We start from the raw sequence: 16,949 nt of genomic DNA on the forward strand, positions 1-16,949 counted from the left end.
TTCACATGATGAATCAAGAACCATTCACCAGCTTCTAAACACTGGATGATGATACAGTTAATAGATGTGTGAACTGAGCATTCCTGAACAAAAGGGAAACATTCGCTCTCTCTCTCTCCCTTTTTTTTTTCTTTTTTTTTTACCAATCTTTCATTTTGAATAAAGTTTTGTCTTTATTTGTGCGTTGTGATTAAATCTTACAGCAGATGGAATGAGCATCTCTCCCTTCAGTTTCCAGGTACCATGAAGATCCTCTTCAGAGATCTCTGTCTCAAACTTGGCCGTCTCTGTCTCTGTGATCTCCACGCTGTACAGCGGCCGAACAACCTTGATGTCACGCTCTGCAGAAGTTAAAACAACGTTAGAGAAAACCCAGCGAGGACCAAGCTCAGCGAACTCTCTCCGGGAACAGGTTCATGTTGTCATATAGAGTGAACACATCGCGCTGCGTTCAGGTTCAGAAGGTCAAGTAGATGAGTAGCTGACGCTCACATTCAGAGCAACTTACAGTTTATGCAAAAAGCAAAAGAGAAAAAAATCTTGACAATAACCAACCCAATGAACATCTCAACACACAGAACTATCTTCATCACAGTGGCTGGAAACTCTGCCACAAGTATTTATTAAATGAAAATAAAAAATATAAATTAATATTACCACATGTCTGTAGGGACGCCCTGATCTGATCTGGTGTTAAATGTCCTAGAGTTGGTCCCCTGTAGCTTCCTAAAGTCTTTCCTTGTCTTCTCCTGGAGTCGACTGGATTCAGTCGAGTATAAATATATTGTGAATCTGGCAGCAACTGCTCCTCCAACGCTGCCATAAACTCCCTAACCCTTTCCAGGAAACCTTTATCTTCTTTGAAATGTTGCAGCGTCCAGTGTTTGTTGTTGTTGTTTGGCTGCAGCCTTTGACCTGAGTGACTCCATGGATTGTGTTTAGATCATCTCTTACTACCACCTCACCACACACCAACATCACAGATACTGACTAACACCTCGATCACTGCATGGCTACAACCAGGGTCCTTCTTCTTCTACTTTGATTTTTAGCAGTTTTGTTGTCAGCCAACCAACCTTAAAACAGAAGATGTTTGACACTACAGGGACATGGTTTTGGTTCATAGCAGACCTAAGACTACATTTTTTAAATACCTGGACCAGGTACCGATCAGGACACCCCTACATCATGTCTGATCATGTCATAAATTGGGCTGGATTATCATCATCAAACATTACAGACATTCAGAATGAGAGAACAGGACATGGTGATGGATGAAGAATGGATGGGAGATGAACCACAGGTTTCGGTGAGTAGCGGTGAGTCCTGACGGAGTCCAAATCGTTGCAGGTATTACCTTCGATGTTCAGCTTGGCCGTGGTTTTGTCGGTGCCACAGTCACAGGTGAAAGCTCCTATGTTGCTCTTGGATGCCTTCTTGATGATCAGTGAGCGCTTCTTGCCATCGGACTGCAGCAGAATGTTCTTGGAGGGAAAGATTTCATTACCGTCTTTGAACCATCGAACCTCGGCGGCAGCCTTGCTCAGCTCACAGGACAGAACCACCTCGTCTTTCTCGACAGCGGTGTAGTTCTGGAGCTTGGCTGTGAAGTATAGGTCGCCTTCTGCAAGTACACACCAGTAATGACCAACACATCTCACCACTGTATTAATGTGGAGCAGAAACATGTTGAGTTGCAGAATGACTGAGCTCGTTTCTGGATCTGAACAGAACAACACTGGGATTAGCTCAGAAACTCAGCAGCATCCGTCTGGAAAGTCATACTAACCAAGAACGGTGAGCATGGCCTCTGAGGTTTTGCCCATGGCCTCCACTTTGATCATGGAGGTGTCGTCCATGGTGACCTCCTTGAAAGCCAGGGTGTGGACATTCCCGTCCTCCGACATGTGCACCACCTTGCTGGGGTGCAGACGGATGTCGTTTTTGTACCAAACCACTGGGATCTTTTCATGAGAGAGTTCAACGCTGAACTCTGCAGTTTCACGCTCCTTCACCGTCACATCTTTAATTGGTTTGATAAATTCAAGGCGAATACCTGACGGAGAAATTATATATATATACATAATGTATATTTAGAGGGGATGAAATAAAGTTGCACCAGTTGGGAAGACATCGAAATATTAACTGTGTAAAAACAGCTTTAGATGGTGTCATCATGCTGGCGCCTCCTACAGGATGGAGGACGGCTCAGTGACATCAAACCAAAGCTGGACCAGTTGGACTCTATTTACCTTTGATAAGCAACTTCCCAGATGTTCTCTTGTCTTCAGCCTCAAACATATATTTGGCCTCATCTTCATATCGGGCAGATTTAACAATGAGAGTGTGTCTCTTTCCTTCCACCTGGAGCTCAAACTTGTCATCGTTTGACAACTCATGAGATCCCTTCAGCCAACGGAAGCTTTTGGGTTCTCGAGAAACCTCCAGTTCAAACTTTGCCTCATCCTTTTCATAGACGTGAACGTCAGCCAGAGGAGTAATGAACGAGACAGGGAGCTCTGTTGGTTCAGACACACAGAGTTAATATCAAGGGGAAAACCTTGTTTCCTTAAAAGTATGGACTGACTGATTCGCTGCGTTTGTTAAAAAAATGAAGATGACATTTTGAAACAAAACGCAAGACTGATAAGATTTAAAAAGTGCTGATGGAAGACAAGTGAGGAGCTCCAGAGAAAACTTTAAGACTCTGAGAGCGAGCTCACCCTTCACTTTCAGGTTGGCAGAACACTTGGCGTTGGCGGCGGTGAACACCAGCTCGCCAGTCAGAGGCACTTTGCAGTTGTACAACACCAGAGTGTGTTTGGCACCGTCCTCCACCAGCTCTATGTCCTGCAGACGTCCAACAAACGTCAGCACTTCAATAAAAACATAAGCACTCAAAGAGAAAGGATCAGGACGTGGTCAACCGACTATCATGAGTTCAGGTTAGAAGTGTTCAGCTCTAGATTTAGTTTAAGTGAGCAGATGATCTGAGGTGTATGCTAAGGAGACGTACGGCGGTCGGACTGAGGACTTCTCCGTTCAGTTTCCATTGGCCGTGGACGTCGTCTTCACTGAGCTCGACCTCAAATCGAGCCGTCTCTCCGTCAAACACCTCAGCGCCGTACATCGGCCGAACCACCTTGATGTGACGAGCTGACGTCCAAGAGACATTTGAACAGAGACACATTAAACTGATGCACACAGACGAACACAGACAACTGACTGACAGAGAGTGGAAAATCTTCTATATGTCTGAGGACGTGAGGTGTGGTTAGGAGGTGCAGGCCAAGAGGAGGTTTTGATGGAGGCGAATACCTAAAATAAACTGAATCTACGTCTTTACCTTCGATGTGAAGCGTTGCCATGGTTTTGTCCGTCCCACAGTCACATACGTACTGTCCTTTGTCTGTGTCTCCAACCTTCTTGATGACAAGGGTTCTGCGTTTGCCCTCAGCTTTAATGGCCACCATCTTAGAGGCCTTGACCTCAGCCTCGTCGTGATACCACATGACATCCACGTCTTTGCTGAGTTCACAGTCTAGAACCACCTCATCTTTCTCTACTGCAGTGTAGTCCTGCAGCTTAACGGTGAAGTAGGCGTCGCCCTCTGGAAGGGGAACATTTAGCGGTGACTCTCAAACAACACATGTATAGACGAGGACATGGAAACATCTTCCAACACAAAGACACAGTCTTTTGATCTGGACAGACACAAACATGAACAGGAACGAGAGGACAGACAGAGGGGAGGCATCGGTCTGGGTTTACCTATCACCGTCAGGTTGGCCATGGAGGGGATCCCCTTAGCCTCTGCTTTAATCTGGCAGGTATCATCTAAAGTCACTTCTCTTATTTCGAGGACGTGTTTCTTTCCGTCCACCTGAGTGAGCACCGTCCTGCTCGGGTGGATTTTGACGTCGTTCTTGTACCAGGTGACAGGGATGTTCTCGTGCGAGAGCTCCAGCTCAAAGCGAGCCGTTTTCCCTTCCTTTACAGTTTGGTCCTTTATTGGCGATATAAATTTGAGCCTGATACCTACAGTCGTGTTGATAAAACATGTTCACATGAGTTAGCGATAAAGATAACACATGTTCTCGGTTAAGTCCAGGTGTCGGTCCAGAACTTACCCTCCACCGTGAGTCTGGCTGTGCACTTTTTTCCCAGAACCTCAATCGTATATTCATCCTCATCATCAAACTCACAACAGTTAATGATCAACATGTGTTTCTTTCCATCATCGATGATGTCATACTTTTGGTCAGAGGTGATGATGTCAGAACCTTTGTACCACATGACCTTAGAGACATCCTTCGTGATGGAGCATTCAAACTTAGCTTGTTTCTTTTCTGGCACAGAAATGTCCTTGAGTGGTACAACAAAGTCCATCTCGATCTCTGGGTTGGAAAGTGACAAAGGCACAGAACTTCAAGAACACAACAACAAAACAACAACATAATAACACAACAACAGAGCTTCAGTAGAATATTAATAACACAAAGGAACATCCAGAGAAACATCACAAACACAGAGAAACACAACATCAACACAACAACCGAGTCCACAGTCAGAGGCCAGTTAACGTCGTCCATCCATCGTCGTGATTCTGGATGAACCAAACCAATATGTGCTGAAGTAACATCATCTTTGAGGTGAAGAAAATATTTGAGTTCTGTCTCGGGCAGGAAACCGTCCGTCTTCTTGTTCTGATGGTGCCAAATTCTTCGGGTTGTTGGGTGAAATCAGTCCTCTGCTGCTCTTCTAGCTTCTAATGTTTCTTCAATGTGAGTCATGAACATGGTGATACATAAACTGGCCACTGTTGTAGATTTATCAACATTTACAGACATATCTCCACATACTGAAGATAGACACACAACATTAAACCAGTACAACATCAACCACAGGACACAATGTGGAAATAGATCCTGGATCACAATCACAGTCTCATCAGCCCTGTGAAATAAAGATCTAAGGTCCGTTGTTAAATGCCATGAAGCTTTATTTTATTACCTACGGACCTTACACCTTTATCCTTACAGCTAAAATCACAGTTGGCTGCAGCTCCGGTCCCGGTTGCCAGGGGAAACACTTACCTTTTACGTTGAGCATTGCGTTGGTGATGGCGTTCAGTGCCTGGTAGGAAACTTCTCCAGCCTGATCCAACTGGCAGTTCTTCAGGGTGAGTCGACGCACTCCACCCTCCATGTGGATGTCACATGTCTGACAGACACATTAAAATACTCAGACACAGAAACAAACCTGAACACATGAGGGAATGATGGCATTTGTGCATTAAGACGTTTGTGGCGGGTCTCTCCAGTCTCACCGGGGATCTGGTCAGAACCTCTCCTTTGAGCTTCCATTCTCCTGGAACATCATCCTCGGAGATCTCCGTCTCAAACACGGCATTTTCCTTCTCCACAACCTCAACGCTGGCCAAAGGCTTCAGGACCTCAGCCTCCCGCTCTGAGGACAAGTCACAACTCATGATTATCAGCAAGTTGACAGAAAACTATGAAGGTTGTTTGAGGACTTTAGATAGAATGAGTACAAGCAGGTAAAGAGATAAACCTCCTAGTGTTAGCTTGGCTGTGTAGAGGCGTCCTTCCACTTCCAAGGCATACTCTGCTACGTCATCAGGCTGACAGTTCTTGATGGTGAGAGTCAACTCCTTTCCTTCCTTCTTGATCTCAACCTTGTCCGAAGCAGGGATCTCGTTCTCTCCTTTGAGCCACTTCCAATTGGGAGTGTCCTTGAACAGCTCACATTTGAAGACAGCGGCGGCCTTCGGTTTCACATGCTGGTCTCTCAGTGGTTTTACTATCCAGTCTTTGACAATCTCTGTTGGAGTCAAACATTATTCAATTAGCATCCATCACACGGTACACAGTTGACCTGGTTTACCAACTTCTCTCTGAGAATGGATTCCTAGTGTCAGTAGCATCGTGTTGGACTAACTAGTAAACTAACATATCTACAGATTAGAGAATAGAAACCACCCTGATAGTAATGATATCGTTCTGACCTCATCCATCAACCCCTGGACTAGACCTGGACCAGACCTGGACCCAGAGTCTCTAGAAACACCACAGAGCTCACATGTTCTCCAAAGGTTCTAGTGAAACAGAACCAGGTCCACTCTCCATCTGGACATTAGGATCAAACCAAAGAACCCAAAGTGTTCCTCCACGTTGGGTTTTTACCTCTTAAAGTGAATCTGGCTCCAAAATACTACTGATTCACTACAGGAGGCAACGTACACACAATTCAACCTTTGGACATTTTATTTCTCCTGGACGTCATCACATTCTACCATTGAGCTCATTATACGATCCAGAAAAGATGGAGATTTACACATGGAACTCCCCAGGACCCCAGCCACCAAGGCTACATGCTACATAGCAATGCTAAGCTAACAGTCACTACAAGATGGCTGCACTGTTTATTATCTGTAGAACCACAATGAGACCACTAGATGGAGACAAAGGTCGATGTATGATATAGGAACAGGATCCTGTCACTCCCGGCACTTTGTGGTGCGTAGTTAAATGAGAATGGAGTGAAAAGACTCTAAGGGATCACGGATGATAACAACCACAGATTATTTGGGGAAATATTGAGACATGAGAAGACATTCTGACACGTTTAGCTGCAGGATAAGTTGTGACGTCTATTCCAAAGGGGACATTGAGATCTCTTGAAGCTGGACAGTAACATGTATGGATTTAGGTTTCAGTGATTAGGAATGTGTATAATATTTCATTTTACTCACCAATCACTTTGACATTTGTCGTCGTCTTGACATCCTCCTGGGCGGCTACTTCACATGAGTAATTGCCAGCGTCCTCCTCTGTGGAGTTCTGGATGGTCACGGCGTGCTGCATGCCGATCACATTGATCTGAACCTTGCCCTCACGTTTCTTCAGGACCTGGCCATTCTTCTTCCACACCACATCTCTCTCTTTGTTCAACTCACAGGTCATGTACAGAGGCTGACCCTTCAGAGATGACGTCTCCTCCTCCAGCTCCTTGATCCACTTCACAGGAAGCTCTGTGAGGATACAGTTCAACAGCAGATGGACCATGGACCAGGACCATGACAGAAAGAAATGCTTGCTCTCATGGGGCTAGATAAATTATTATTAATTATTAATAAATTATTATTTTACCTTCAACAATGAGCTTGGCCATGCAGGAGATCTCCTTCCCAGCGTTCTTGGCCACACAGGTGTATTCTCCAGTGTCAGACAGCTGCACATCAATAATGTTCAACTTGCGATCTTTGCCGTCAGAGGTGAACTTGTGTTTGGGGCTCTCACGCAGGTTGCTGCCATCTTTCATCCACGAGGTGATGGCGGTGGAGGGCGAGACCTCACATTCAAACACAGCCGCTGAGCCGATGGACTCGGCCTCCTGCAGCACGATGTCCTGGAGCTTCTTGATGAACTTCAGAGGAACAGCTTTGAGCTTGAATCCTCCAAACGGTTCATCTGGTGGTGGTGGACCTTTTCCACCAGGTTTCAGTCCACGGCCACGGCCTTCCCCAGGGGACGGGGTCTGCTTGGCTGAAAAACAAATCCAAGACAATAAGCTCATATGTGAAAGCCGAGGTCTGAACACTGAGACGCTTTATTCACAGACTTACGTTTCAGCCCTCTACCTCGTCCTCTTCCTGCTTCCTCTGCTGGTTGTCCCTCTGTTCAGAAACAAATCAAATAAATTTGCTGCTCATTGCGTCATCACATGTTTATCGTACGACTTTATAAACATGCCAGGGCTGGATATGAGATATGTATGAAGTCATTCTGATGACACTGAAATGAAGGCGGCTTCACAGCGACGGAACTGAAAGATGGAATAAACAAAGAGAAATGTAAAGACCAGTGTGGAGGACTGATGAGGACAGACACACAAATAACACAACAGAAATGACGGTGATGGACATGGAAACACAAACAAGACAGGAACTAGATAAATTGCTTCACACGTAAGATATGATGAGGGGGATTTAGATGGAGGCATGATAGTGGGAATGGGTGGAGGTTATTCAAGCCATGAAGGGAGGGTGGTTCTGGGTCGTCGGGGCGGCCACCATCTCACCTCTCCTGGTCACCCCTGGAACCTCCAGAGCTCCTTCCTCTCCTTCTCCTTCCCAGTCCTCTGAGCCGTAACTATCCCGTGGGACCAGCTCCCAGCCCCAGGCCTCCTCCTCCTCCTGCTCAGCAGCTTCCTCGGCTTCATACTCCTCCTCAAACACCTCCTCCTCTGGCTGCGTTGCAATCTTCCTCATCTGTACTGCTCCAGGGGAAACCTCCTTCACCAGGGGAACCTTCCCTTTGTCGGGCTTCGCTGGTTCTGTTGGTGACGACTTCTTCAGGACCTTTTTGAGAGTCACAGCTTCAATGGAGTCTTTGGGTGAAATGGTTTTAGGAACCTTTTTGAGTTTATCGACACTTGGCTTCCTCTCCGCTGGGACTGCTTCAGCTTCTTTGAGCTTCTCAGTTTTAGGAGATGGAGTCTTTTTGAGCTCAACCTTCTTGAGCTGTTCCAGGGGCTTCAGAACCACTTCCTCCTTCTCCTCCTTCGCTTTGGGGACAAGTCCTTTCTTCAGCTGCAGAGCTTTGGGCTCCTCAGGAACCTTCTCAGGTTTCTGAATGGTGGCCGGGAGGGGAGACGTCTTCTTCTCAAATGGAGCTGCTTCCGCCTCCTTCAGCTTCTCTGGCTTCTCCTCTAGAGCTTCTGGTGCCTCAGGTTTCTTGAGCAGAGCCTCTGGTTCTCGTTCTTTTGCTTTTTCATCTGGAGTCGTGCGACGCCGCTGCAGGCCATCGATCGGCTTCCCCTGTTTCTCCTCTTGTTTTTTCTTTTCGGGCTCTGCGGCGTCTTTTGACGGCCTGGAGAAGGGCTTCAGTTTGACGATTTCTTTCTCTTCTTCTGTTGTAGGGAGTTTCCCTTTGCCCCTGGGGAGTGCTTTTACCTCTTCAGGCTCCTTCTCTGGTGTCTTTTTATCTGCTGGTTTTGGGACCTTGGCCGGTGGCTCCTTTGCTTCAGGAGATGTTTTCTCTGGTTTCTTTGGAGGTTCTTTGGGTTCCACGTCTCTGGGGATCCTCTCTCCCTTCTCTAAAGCCATTGAGTCCCTGTCAGGCCCTGACTTCTTATCTTTTTCTGGCTCCTCAATGGGTTTGAGAGGCTTCTCAAATGGTTTTAGTTTGACTACTTCTGGTTCCTGCTCATCCAAAGGTAGTTTTTTAACTTTCTTCAAGGCAGCACTCGTTGGGGTGGGCTCCTCTTCCTTTGGTGCTTTGGGAGCTTTCTTCAGAGAAAGTTTGTCTTCTGGTTTCTCATCTTTCATGGCGGGCTTCTGACGGCTCCATGCATCTTTAGAAGCCTCTTTTTCTTCCACTTCTTTAGGTTTAATAACTTCTGGCTTCTTTTGCACTTCAGCTTTCTCCCGAGGCTTCCTCTCCTCCACTGGTTTCCTGGTGGCGACTGACATCTCCACAGCTTCTTCTTTATGAACCATCAGCTCGGCCTCAAACACCGTCGTCACGGTGACCTTCTGAGACTTCTCCTCCAATTCGACTTCTTTAAATGGAACCGATGGGATCTTCTTCAACTTTATAATCTCCTGCTCCTCCTCCACTTCCCTTGTGAGCCTGGTTGTTTTCTTCAAGGTGGGTATCTCAAACGTTCCCTCCTCCAACTGAACTTTACCTTTTTTATGGAGAACCATTTCTGAGGCGGCAAAGATTTGATGTTACAACAACTTATCCAAAAAACAAAATAAGATCATCAGTGATTTTATTATTTAGTTAATAGAGAACAAAACCAAAAGAGACATACGAAGAGGACGAAGACGTACAGAAAAACATGGTGTTCTTAAGTGATTTTAGAATAATTATAAAGAAATATGTATGTAGGGAGCTGAATGTCTGACTATGTCCAGTGGGTTGTGTGGTGCATGTACTGCAGGTAGAGGCGACCAGAGCTCCTACCTTTCTTGACTCCTCCTGGTGCTTGGACGGGTCCCTTGGTTTCATCTAATGCAGAAAGTATAAATCAGGAAGTTATTAATTAAGTCATGAAACTGGTCACAAGCAACAATGTCCCTGAGAATTAAAATTGGAAATAATGAATGATTTAAAACAGAAGAATTAGACACGATGTAAAGCTATAAAGCTAAGCAGTTGAAGGAGTTTAGCTCAGGGACTAAGAGGTTTGTGTACTTTCTGGTTTTTCAAGTTGTGTTTTAGACTCAATTTTCAGTTTAAATGTTAAACCAGTAAATTTACCTTTGGTTCTTTAATCTATGATACCAGAACTAAAGAAGGAACCAGTGGTTATTAGAGTCATATAAAAGCAGAAGTTTTTGAAGTCAAAGAAGGAGTTGTTTCCATCAGTCAGTGATTTTGAAATCTTTGATCTGTTGGTCTTAATATTGTTCTTATCTGGAACAATATTCAGATGCAATTTTTGACTTTCTGACACAATCATCTGAATTTCTTTCTTGAATATTTGTTTTGAATCAGGAGAACCTGTGGTCACCATGGAGACTACTTCCTGTACCAGAGAGACCTGGACAAGTGGTCACCATGGAGACTACATGCTTCATTCAAGGACAAGAAATCAGCTTAGACAACACAATAAAAGAGAGGTTTCTCGATTTGTTTTTCCAGTTTCTGTTTCTGGTTTTAAAATCAAACTTCAAACACCAGAAAGTCCTCAGACCCTAAAGGTCAATGCTAACGTCACTTCAAGACAAACAGACACTCTGCAGCAGGATGGGTGACCACGACCCAGATAAGACAGACTGAGGATCAACAACTGGTTAATAAGATGTGAAAAAGAAGACGAGTCCTCGTCGGACTACCTGTCTCTGGGGACATCTTTTCTACCAGTTTTGGTTTCTCTTCTTCTACAGCGACCACCTTGGATGGTTCTTCAGCCTTCACAACAGGCTCGCTCACTTCAAGTACTAAAAAGAGAACTAAAGTTTTTCAAGTTCTCTCAAAAAGTATTAGTAGGAATTCTTCCAGAATCCTCATCTGGATACCTGGTTTAGTTTCTTCTGTCTTCCCCAACTTAGTTTTGTCTTGAACTTTTACAGCAGCCTTCGCTTTGAGCTCTTAAAGAAGAAAGTTTAAAACAAGATCAACAGACGCATCTGTTTTGCTTAAGAGTTACATTCTTGAGCGAATGCCTTAAAACACACAGACACACAGAGAGGTTGAAAGAGGTTTAAAGAAGACGCCAGGTACCTTCTGGAGGAGAAGCTTTCTTCACGACCGGCTCTTTGACCTGTGGTGGCGACTCCTTCTCCTTCACAGGAACTTGGAAATTAAATGAAAGGAGAGTCAGAGTCTCACTAAGAATGATGGGGTGAGCACTGAACCATGCAATGACAAATAACAAAGATGAGAAACAGATTCCTGTGAAAATATAGAGTATGGTGGATGGACACAACAAACAGTGAGAGAAACCCAACAAACAACCATGACGGTTTAGATCAAGATGGGTCCTCATTGAGAAGAGAGTCGGTGCCCAAATAGAATGAGAGGTGTGACTAAAGACCGATCCCGGTGAGGATGAAAAGGTGCTCGGCGAGATCAAAAACACGTGACAGATATTTTCCCTCGATACCTCTGGATGCTTCTTGAAGGAAGAAGACATTTTCTTTTCCTTCAGCTTCTTCCTCCATCCTGGCTTTAGTTTCTGGAGGCGATCGACTTGGAACCTCCACAGCTTCTGGTTGCCTCTTCTCGACGGCGTGTTGTGGAGCGTCTGTTTTTAAGACGCTAGCCTTTTTCTCAACCTTCATTTTATCTGTTACTGACGGTTTTATGCTCATAGCTTCATGACAAGTCTTTTCATCACCACTAGCTTCTGACCCACCTGTTGCTAATCTGTATTTTCTGTGAATCTTTACCTCTTCATCAGTCTCATGTCTTCCCGTCATTTTAACTGACCATTCCCCTCCGTTCAGTTCTTTGTTAATAGTTTTTTTCAGTGTTTCTTCTTCATTGAGACAAACTGTATCTGCATCTACCTGTGACTGGAATTCATCTCCTCTTTCAACCACTTCAACCTTTGACTTGCTTTCTTCTACTAATTTCTGTAATTGTTCTGTATGCCTTGATGTAACATTTTTGACCAGATGAGGGGACATAAACCCTTGTGGAAGATCTGATATATTTGTCCTCAAAGCTTTTCTTTCTGTTTGTTGTTGATTTATATCTAAAGACGAAGAAACACTGGGAAAAATGTCCTTAACTGTGTCTGTGGTTGAAGATGTCGGTATTTTGGATTGATCTGCTGTTAACTGGTTTGTTGAGGCTTCTATTAACTGTGTATCTCTCTCTGACATCATTTTCATTATCATTTCCTCTGTGGACTCTGGACTCTGTGATTCATAAACAGTCTCTGTCCTTAATGAAACACCTTCCACCATCTCGTCAGCGACACTAAATCTCTGAACTGTGACCAATTCAAAGTCGCCCTCTTTAGCTACGAGATCTTTTTCAGATGCTACCTCCATTGTTGGTGCAACAGAATACCTTTGTTCAAGCTGCTCCTGTCTCGTTTCTGTTAAATCTAATGAACAAACTCGTCCATATTCATCTTTAATTGATATTATCTTGGGTCTAACTTCCCTGAGGGTCTTTTTTGATGTCTGTCCTTTGTCTTCAACTTTTTTAGGTTTCTTTGCCTGAATGTCTTCAATCTTAATTGCAGTTTCAGTGTGCTCCGGCCTGTATTTTGTCTCTTCAGATGGAACTAATGTGGAGGTCTTACCCTCAATTACTGATTTTTTATGCTCCAAAGTGTCTTGATGTTTTACTTCAACTCTGGACTCACTTTCAATTTCTTTTTCAGTAAGCTTCTCTCTAACATCTCGATTTACTTCTGACTTGACTTGTTCTGTCGTGTCCTGTGTCTTTAGAGAAATCTGATCAAGTGCTGTGATGCATCTCTGGTAACTGTCTGATTTTACGTCGCCATCTTTCACCGTCTCTGATCTTTCAGACACAACCTCCATCGTGGGGGCAACAGAAAACCTTTCAACTCGTTCCTGTCTCGATCCTGTTGAATCAAACGGATGAACTTGTCCATATTGGTCTTTAATAACAACTGTTCTGGACAGTAGCTCCTTGAGAGAGACTTTCTGGCCTTTCTGTTGGACAGAGTCTAATTTCTCTTCAGGTAGATCGTCTGATGTTTTGTTAAAGTGCTGCCATACTTCTTTCGCTTTCTTTTGTAGAATTTGATCTGAATCTCCTCTCTCCATCTGTGTCTTTGTTCTTGTGACTTTCATTTCAGGGGAAACACTTGCCATGGTTTCTATTTCAGTTGGTCTGATTGGATGAGCTGTGGTGGTTTTGTCCATCATGTTGACCTCCTCTGCTCCCAGAGTCTTTCCTTTAACGTCATGTTTCTCTGGTTTATCTTTTAATGTGTGTTTATTGGTCTCAGTCTGTCCACCTCCATCTTTTGCTGTCTGATGTTTTGCAGATGAAACCATGGAAGACGTCACTGACTTTCCGTTACCTTCATGTCTCTTTCCTCCAGACGCTGTAAAACCAGAGTCACGTTGAACTCTAAGTGTCTTGGACTGAATCTCTTCAGCTGTTTGTACTTCACTTGGTTTCTGATATAAAGTCGTAATCGTATCCTTTTCCCCAGGTTTTTCTTGACCTGTCGGTGGAGGATGTGTTTCATTTTTATCTCTATCTGCTTCAAATGGAATCTCCTGAGTCTCAGCTAGTTTCAGAGACATTTCTTCCATTTGAGGCTGAAGAGAAGTCTCTTCTCTCTGGATCATTTCTGCTATTACAGATTGCAACATGTCTCTAGTTCCTGGTCTTTCAGCTGGAGGATATTTCTCTGGATTATCATATTCTGCTGAAGAACCTTCTGAAGTCAAGCGGCCAATTTTTTCTTGTCGTTTTAGGAATTTCTTTTCAACAGGAGCCACTCTGACACCTTTAGTTTTTGCCAAGTATGACTCAACTTCTTCATTTTCAGACACTTCCTTCTTTCTTGTTTTTTGATCTCCCCAAACTTCTTCTCGAGTAGCTTGCGCCAAAGATCCTTCAAACATTACTTTGTGTTTAACCACTTCTGAGACTTTTCTTTCTTCAGCCATTGATTTAGTTGTAAATTCTTCATTGGGACCTTTAATAGTGACACTTTCTTCTGTAATCTCAGTAGACATTTGCTTTTCCTTCTGGGATTCCTCAGATATTTCCTCACCTTTTGTTATGAAGGTCTTTCTTTTGGCCTTTGTCTTTTCCATCAGTTTAACTTCTTTTTCTTTAACTGTTCTTACTTTTGATTGTTTTAAGTCGACACAGTTGTCTTCAGGTTCAACTAACATTTTGTCTTTTAACTTCTTATCTTCTAAATCTCTGTCTGGTGCCTTTCTTTCAGGCTGTTCATGTGTTTTCTCTTTAGTCTGGATGATGATATCTTCAGCTCCAGTGGTTTTAGTTTCTTTTTCTGTTGGTGGTGTCTTTATCTTTGCAGAAATGTCTTCTCCTTTTTCTACTTTGTCTCCTGCAAGATGGACCTGTGTCCTCAGTGATTGTTCTAGTTTGGTTTCTTCCTGGCCAGTTTTACTTGGGACCTTGTGTTTTGGAGAAAACATCTCTGGTTTTCTTATGAACTCCTTCCCTTCTGTTTCCTGCTTTTCGGGGAAAATAAAGTCTAAGACGTTTGACTGACCTTTGTCGTCTTCGGTTTTAGATGTTAGATCTAGATCTTCAAGCTCCTGAGTTGTGGCTAACATTAGTGTCTTTTCCTTTTCGGGATCTCCTCCATCTCTTAGTTCCAGTCTGTTTTTTATCTCTTCTATCGGTTTTGTCTTTTGTCCTTTTGCACTAACTTCGACTAACTGGTCTTCATCCTCAACAGCTGTTTGTCGTCTCACTTTCAAGGTAGTGTCTTTTATCCGAGTCCTGCTCTCTGAGGTGAGTTCAGCTTTCTGAATGTCTTCACTGATGGTTTCTGGACGTTTGACAGAAGTCTCTTTGTTTGTTTCTTCTATGTGACTGACTCTGATTATTTTGTCATTTCCTTCCTTCCCTTCCTGTTCTGCTTGTTTCTTGTCCTGGTCCGTGTCTCTCTGAAACCTCTCAAAATCTAAACCTTCTGTTTTATCCATGTCCTCTTTTTCTTGATTTGCTGCTTGGATTTCCTCAGTTAGTCCTACACCAAAACATTTTTCCTGCATTAAATCTTTGACGCCTGTCTCTTTGATGACTTTTATCTTTGGTTTCTTGTCTAAATTTTTCTGTTTCAAAGACTTGACTAGTTCGGTTTGCCTTTCTGTCTCTGGAGTATCTTTGGACTGTGATTGTGTCTCTGAACTAGTCTTCTGTCTATCTGTTCTCTTAACCAATGCTTTCTGTTCCGTCTCCAACTGAATGTCTCTGATTTCTCTAGGTTTAAGAGACACCTTTTCTATCGGTTGAAGAAGCTCAGAAGAACCAGGTATTTTAACATTTATAGCGTTGACAGCTTTCTCTTCTCCATCATGTTTTTTTTCAAATTTTCTTTCAGTACTTTGACAAACGACCTTTTGCTCTTTAGCATCTTTTAATCCTGTATCAGAATCAGTTTTTTGGACAGAGAACTCTTCAGCTATTTGTTCTTTAGGTTTAACTCTTAACTCACTTCCTGTCATGATGAGTTTTTCTTTAGTTTTGGTGCTGACTTTCATCTTTAAACCGTCAGTAACAGATAGATCAGATCTTATTTCAGGCTCTTCCATTAAAACCTCTTCTAGCACTACAGACTTAACTCTCTCTTCTTTGTCATGTTGATGAATTTGAACTTTATCGTGTCTGTTCCTTTCTGCTGACATTAAATCTTTCGGGATCTTCTGAGCTCCCGCTTGTTTCTCATCCATTAATTGATGGCTGATGGCAACTTGAGGTTGGAAAATGTTAAAAGACGTGAAGAGAAAGCACCATGAAGCGGTGCCAAGATATTCGGAAAAAATAAAACGACAAAACACAGACATAAACATTTGGTGTTAGGCGAGATAATAAGAGGTGAGAAGAGGAGAATGTGCCTCCGTTGTACCTCGCTCTGGCTTCTCTCCCCGAGTTGGAGCAGCAGTGGGAATCTTCTCGGACTGGGCTTTGGTTTCTTTAAAGCATAATTAGTTTGTGATAAGTAAAAGTACAGGAAGAAAGAGTAACACCTTTAAAACAAAGACACAATGGCCGTGAATGTGAAATGAAGAGTTGAGCAGAGGCTGATCACGGCCTGAAACTGAAATTATTGTTGTGGTTTCTCCTCAAAAAGAACAAAGAATAAAGGAAACAGATGAAGATGAAGGTGAAGATGAGGTCAGAGTTTGTACCTCTGGGCGTCGTCTCCGAGGAAATCCTTCTCTTCTCTTCTGGTTTCATCTGAACTCTTTCCCTCATTAAAAGTTCTTCTTTTGTCTCTTCAGCATTGACAGTCTCCTCCTCCTCCTCCTCCTCCTCCTTCTTCTCCTCTTGTTTCCTTGGCTCGATATCTGCCACCAACTCTCGTGGTTGTACCTTCTCCTCTACTTTAGCTTTAGGTTGTTCTGTGACTGTCTCTTTTTTTGGTTTAATTATTTCCTCATATTGTTTCTTCACTGACACTTTATCTGAGCCAGTTTCCTCTTTCCTCCTCTCGGCCTCACCTTCCATTTTAACCTGAGTCTGAATCACTGCTGTCAACTTTTCTTTAGTTTTCACTTCTTTCTGAGCAACAGTGATTTCAGATTTTTCATCTGTAACAGATTTGCCTTCAACTGGTGCAGCTTTGGTTTTATCCGCTAATGTGACATCTCCTCCTGAAACCCTTTCTGCCTGGCCTCTCTTTGTTCTTTCTGTTTGGACTGTTATTTCTCTACTCCCTAATATAGAAGTGTCCTCTCGCTGTCTCTGTTCTGTGCCGTCTTTCCTCTCATC

The 16,949-nt window shown here is 43.6% G+C and overlaps 1 protein-coding gene across 3 annotated transcripts in view; it reads right to left on the reverse strand.

Annotated features, from left to right (window-relative positions):
• The window catches only part of ttn.2 (titin, tandem duplicate 2), a 179,079-nt gene that overhangs the window by 92,178 nt on the left and 69,952 nt on the right, over positions 1-16,949 (reverse strand). For all 3 annotated transcript variants that reach the window (XM_047601647.1, XM_047601646.1, XM_047601645.1), the window contains 16 exons: positions 9,996-10,040; positions 7,649-7,699; positions 7,173-7,568; positions 6,776-7,054; positions 5,575-5,844; positions 5,330-5,469; positions 5,097-5,223; positions 4,131-4,397; positions 3,772-4,038; positions 3,347-3,610; positions 3,017-3,156; positions 2,724-2,850; positions 2,253-2,519; positions 1,790-2,056; positions 1,358-1,624; positions 202-341 (listed from right to left, as the gene is read on the reverse strand). In XM_047601647.1, coding sequence (XP_047457603.1) covers positions 202-341; positions 1,358-1,624; positions 1,790-2,056; positions 2,253-2,519; positions 2,724-2,850; positions 3,017-3,156; positions 3,347-3,610; positions 3,772-4,038; positions 4,131-4,397; positions 5,097-5,223; positions 5,330-5,469; positions 5,575-5,844; positions 6,776-7,054; positions 7,173-7,568; positions 7,649-7,699; positions 9,996-10,040 — 3,314 coding nt within the window. The remainder of the gene's footprint in view (positions 1-201; positions 342-1,357; positions 1,625-1,789; positions 2,057-2,252; positions 2,520-2,723; positions 2,851-3,016; positions 3,157-3,346; positions 3,611-3,771; positions 4,039-4,130; positions 4,398-5,096; positions 5,224-5,329; positions 5,470-5,574; positions 5,845-6,775; positions 7,055-7,172; positions 7,569-7,648; positions 7,700-9,995; positions 10,041-16,949) is intronic.

The sequence above is a fragment of the Mugil cephalus genome, chromosome 12 (assembly GCF_022458985.1).
Source record: "Mugil cephalus isolate CIBA_MC_2020 chromosome 12, CIBA_Mcephalus_1.1, whole genome shotgun sequence".
Taxonomy (NCBI): Eukaryota; Metazoa; Chordata; class Actinopteri; order Mugiliformes; family Mugilidae; genus Mugil; species Mugil cephalus.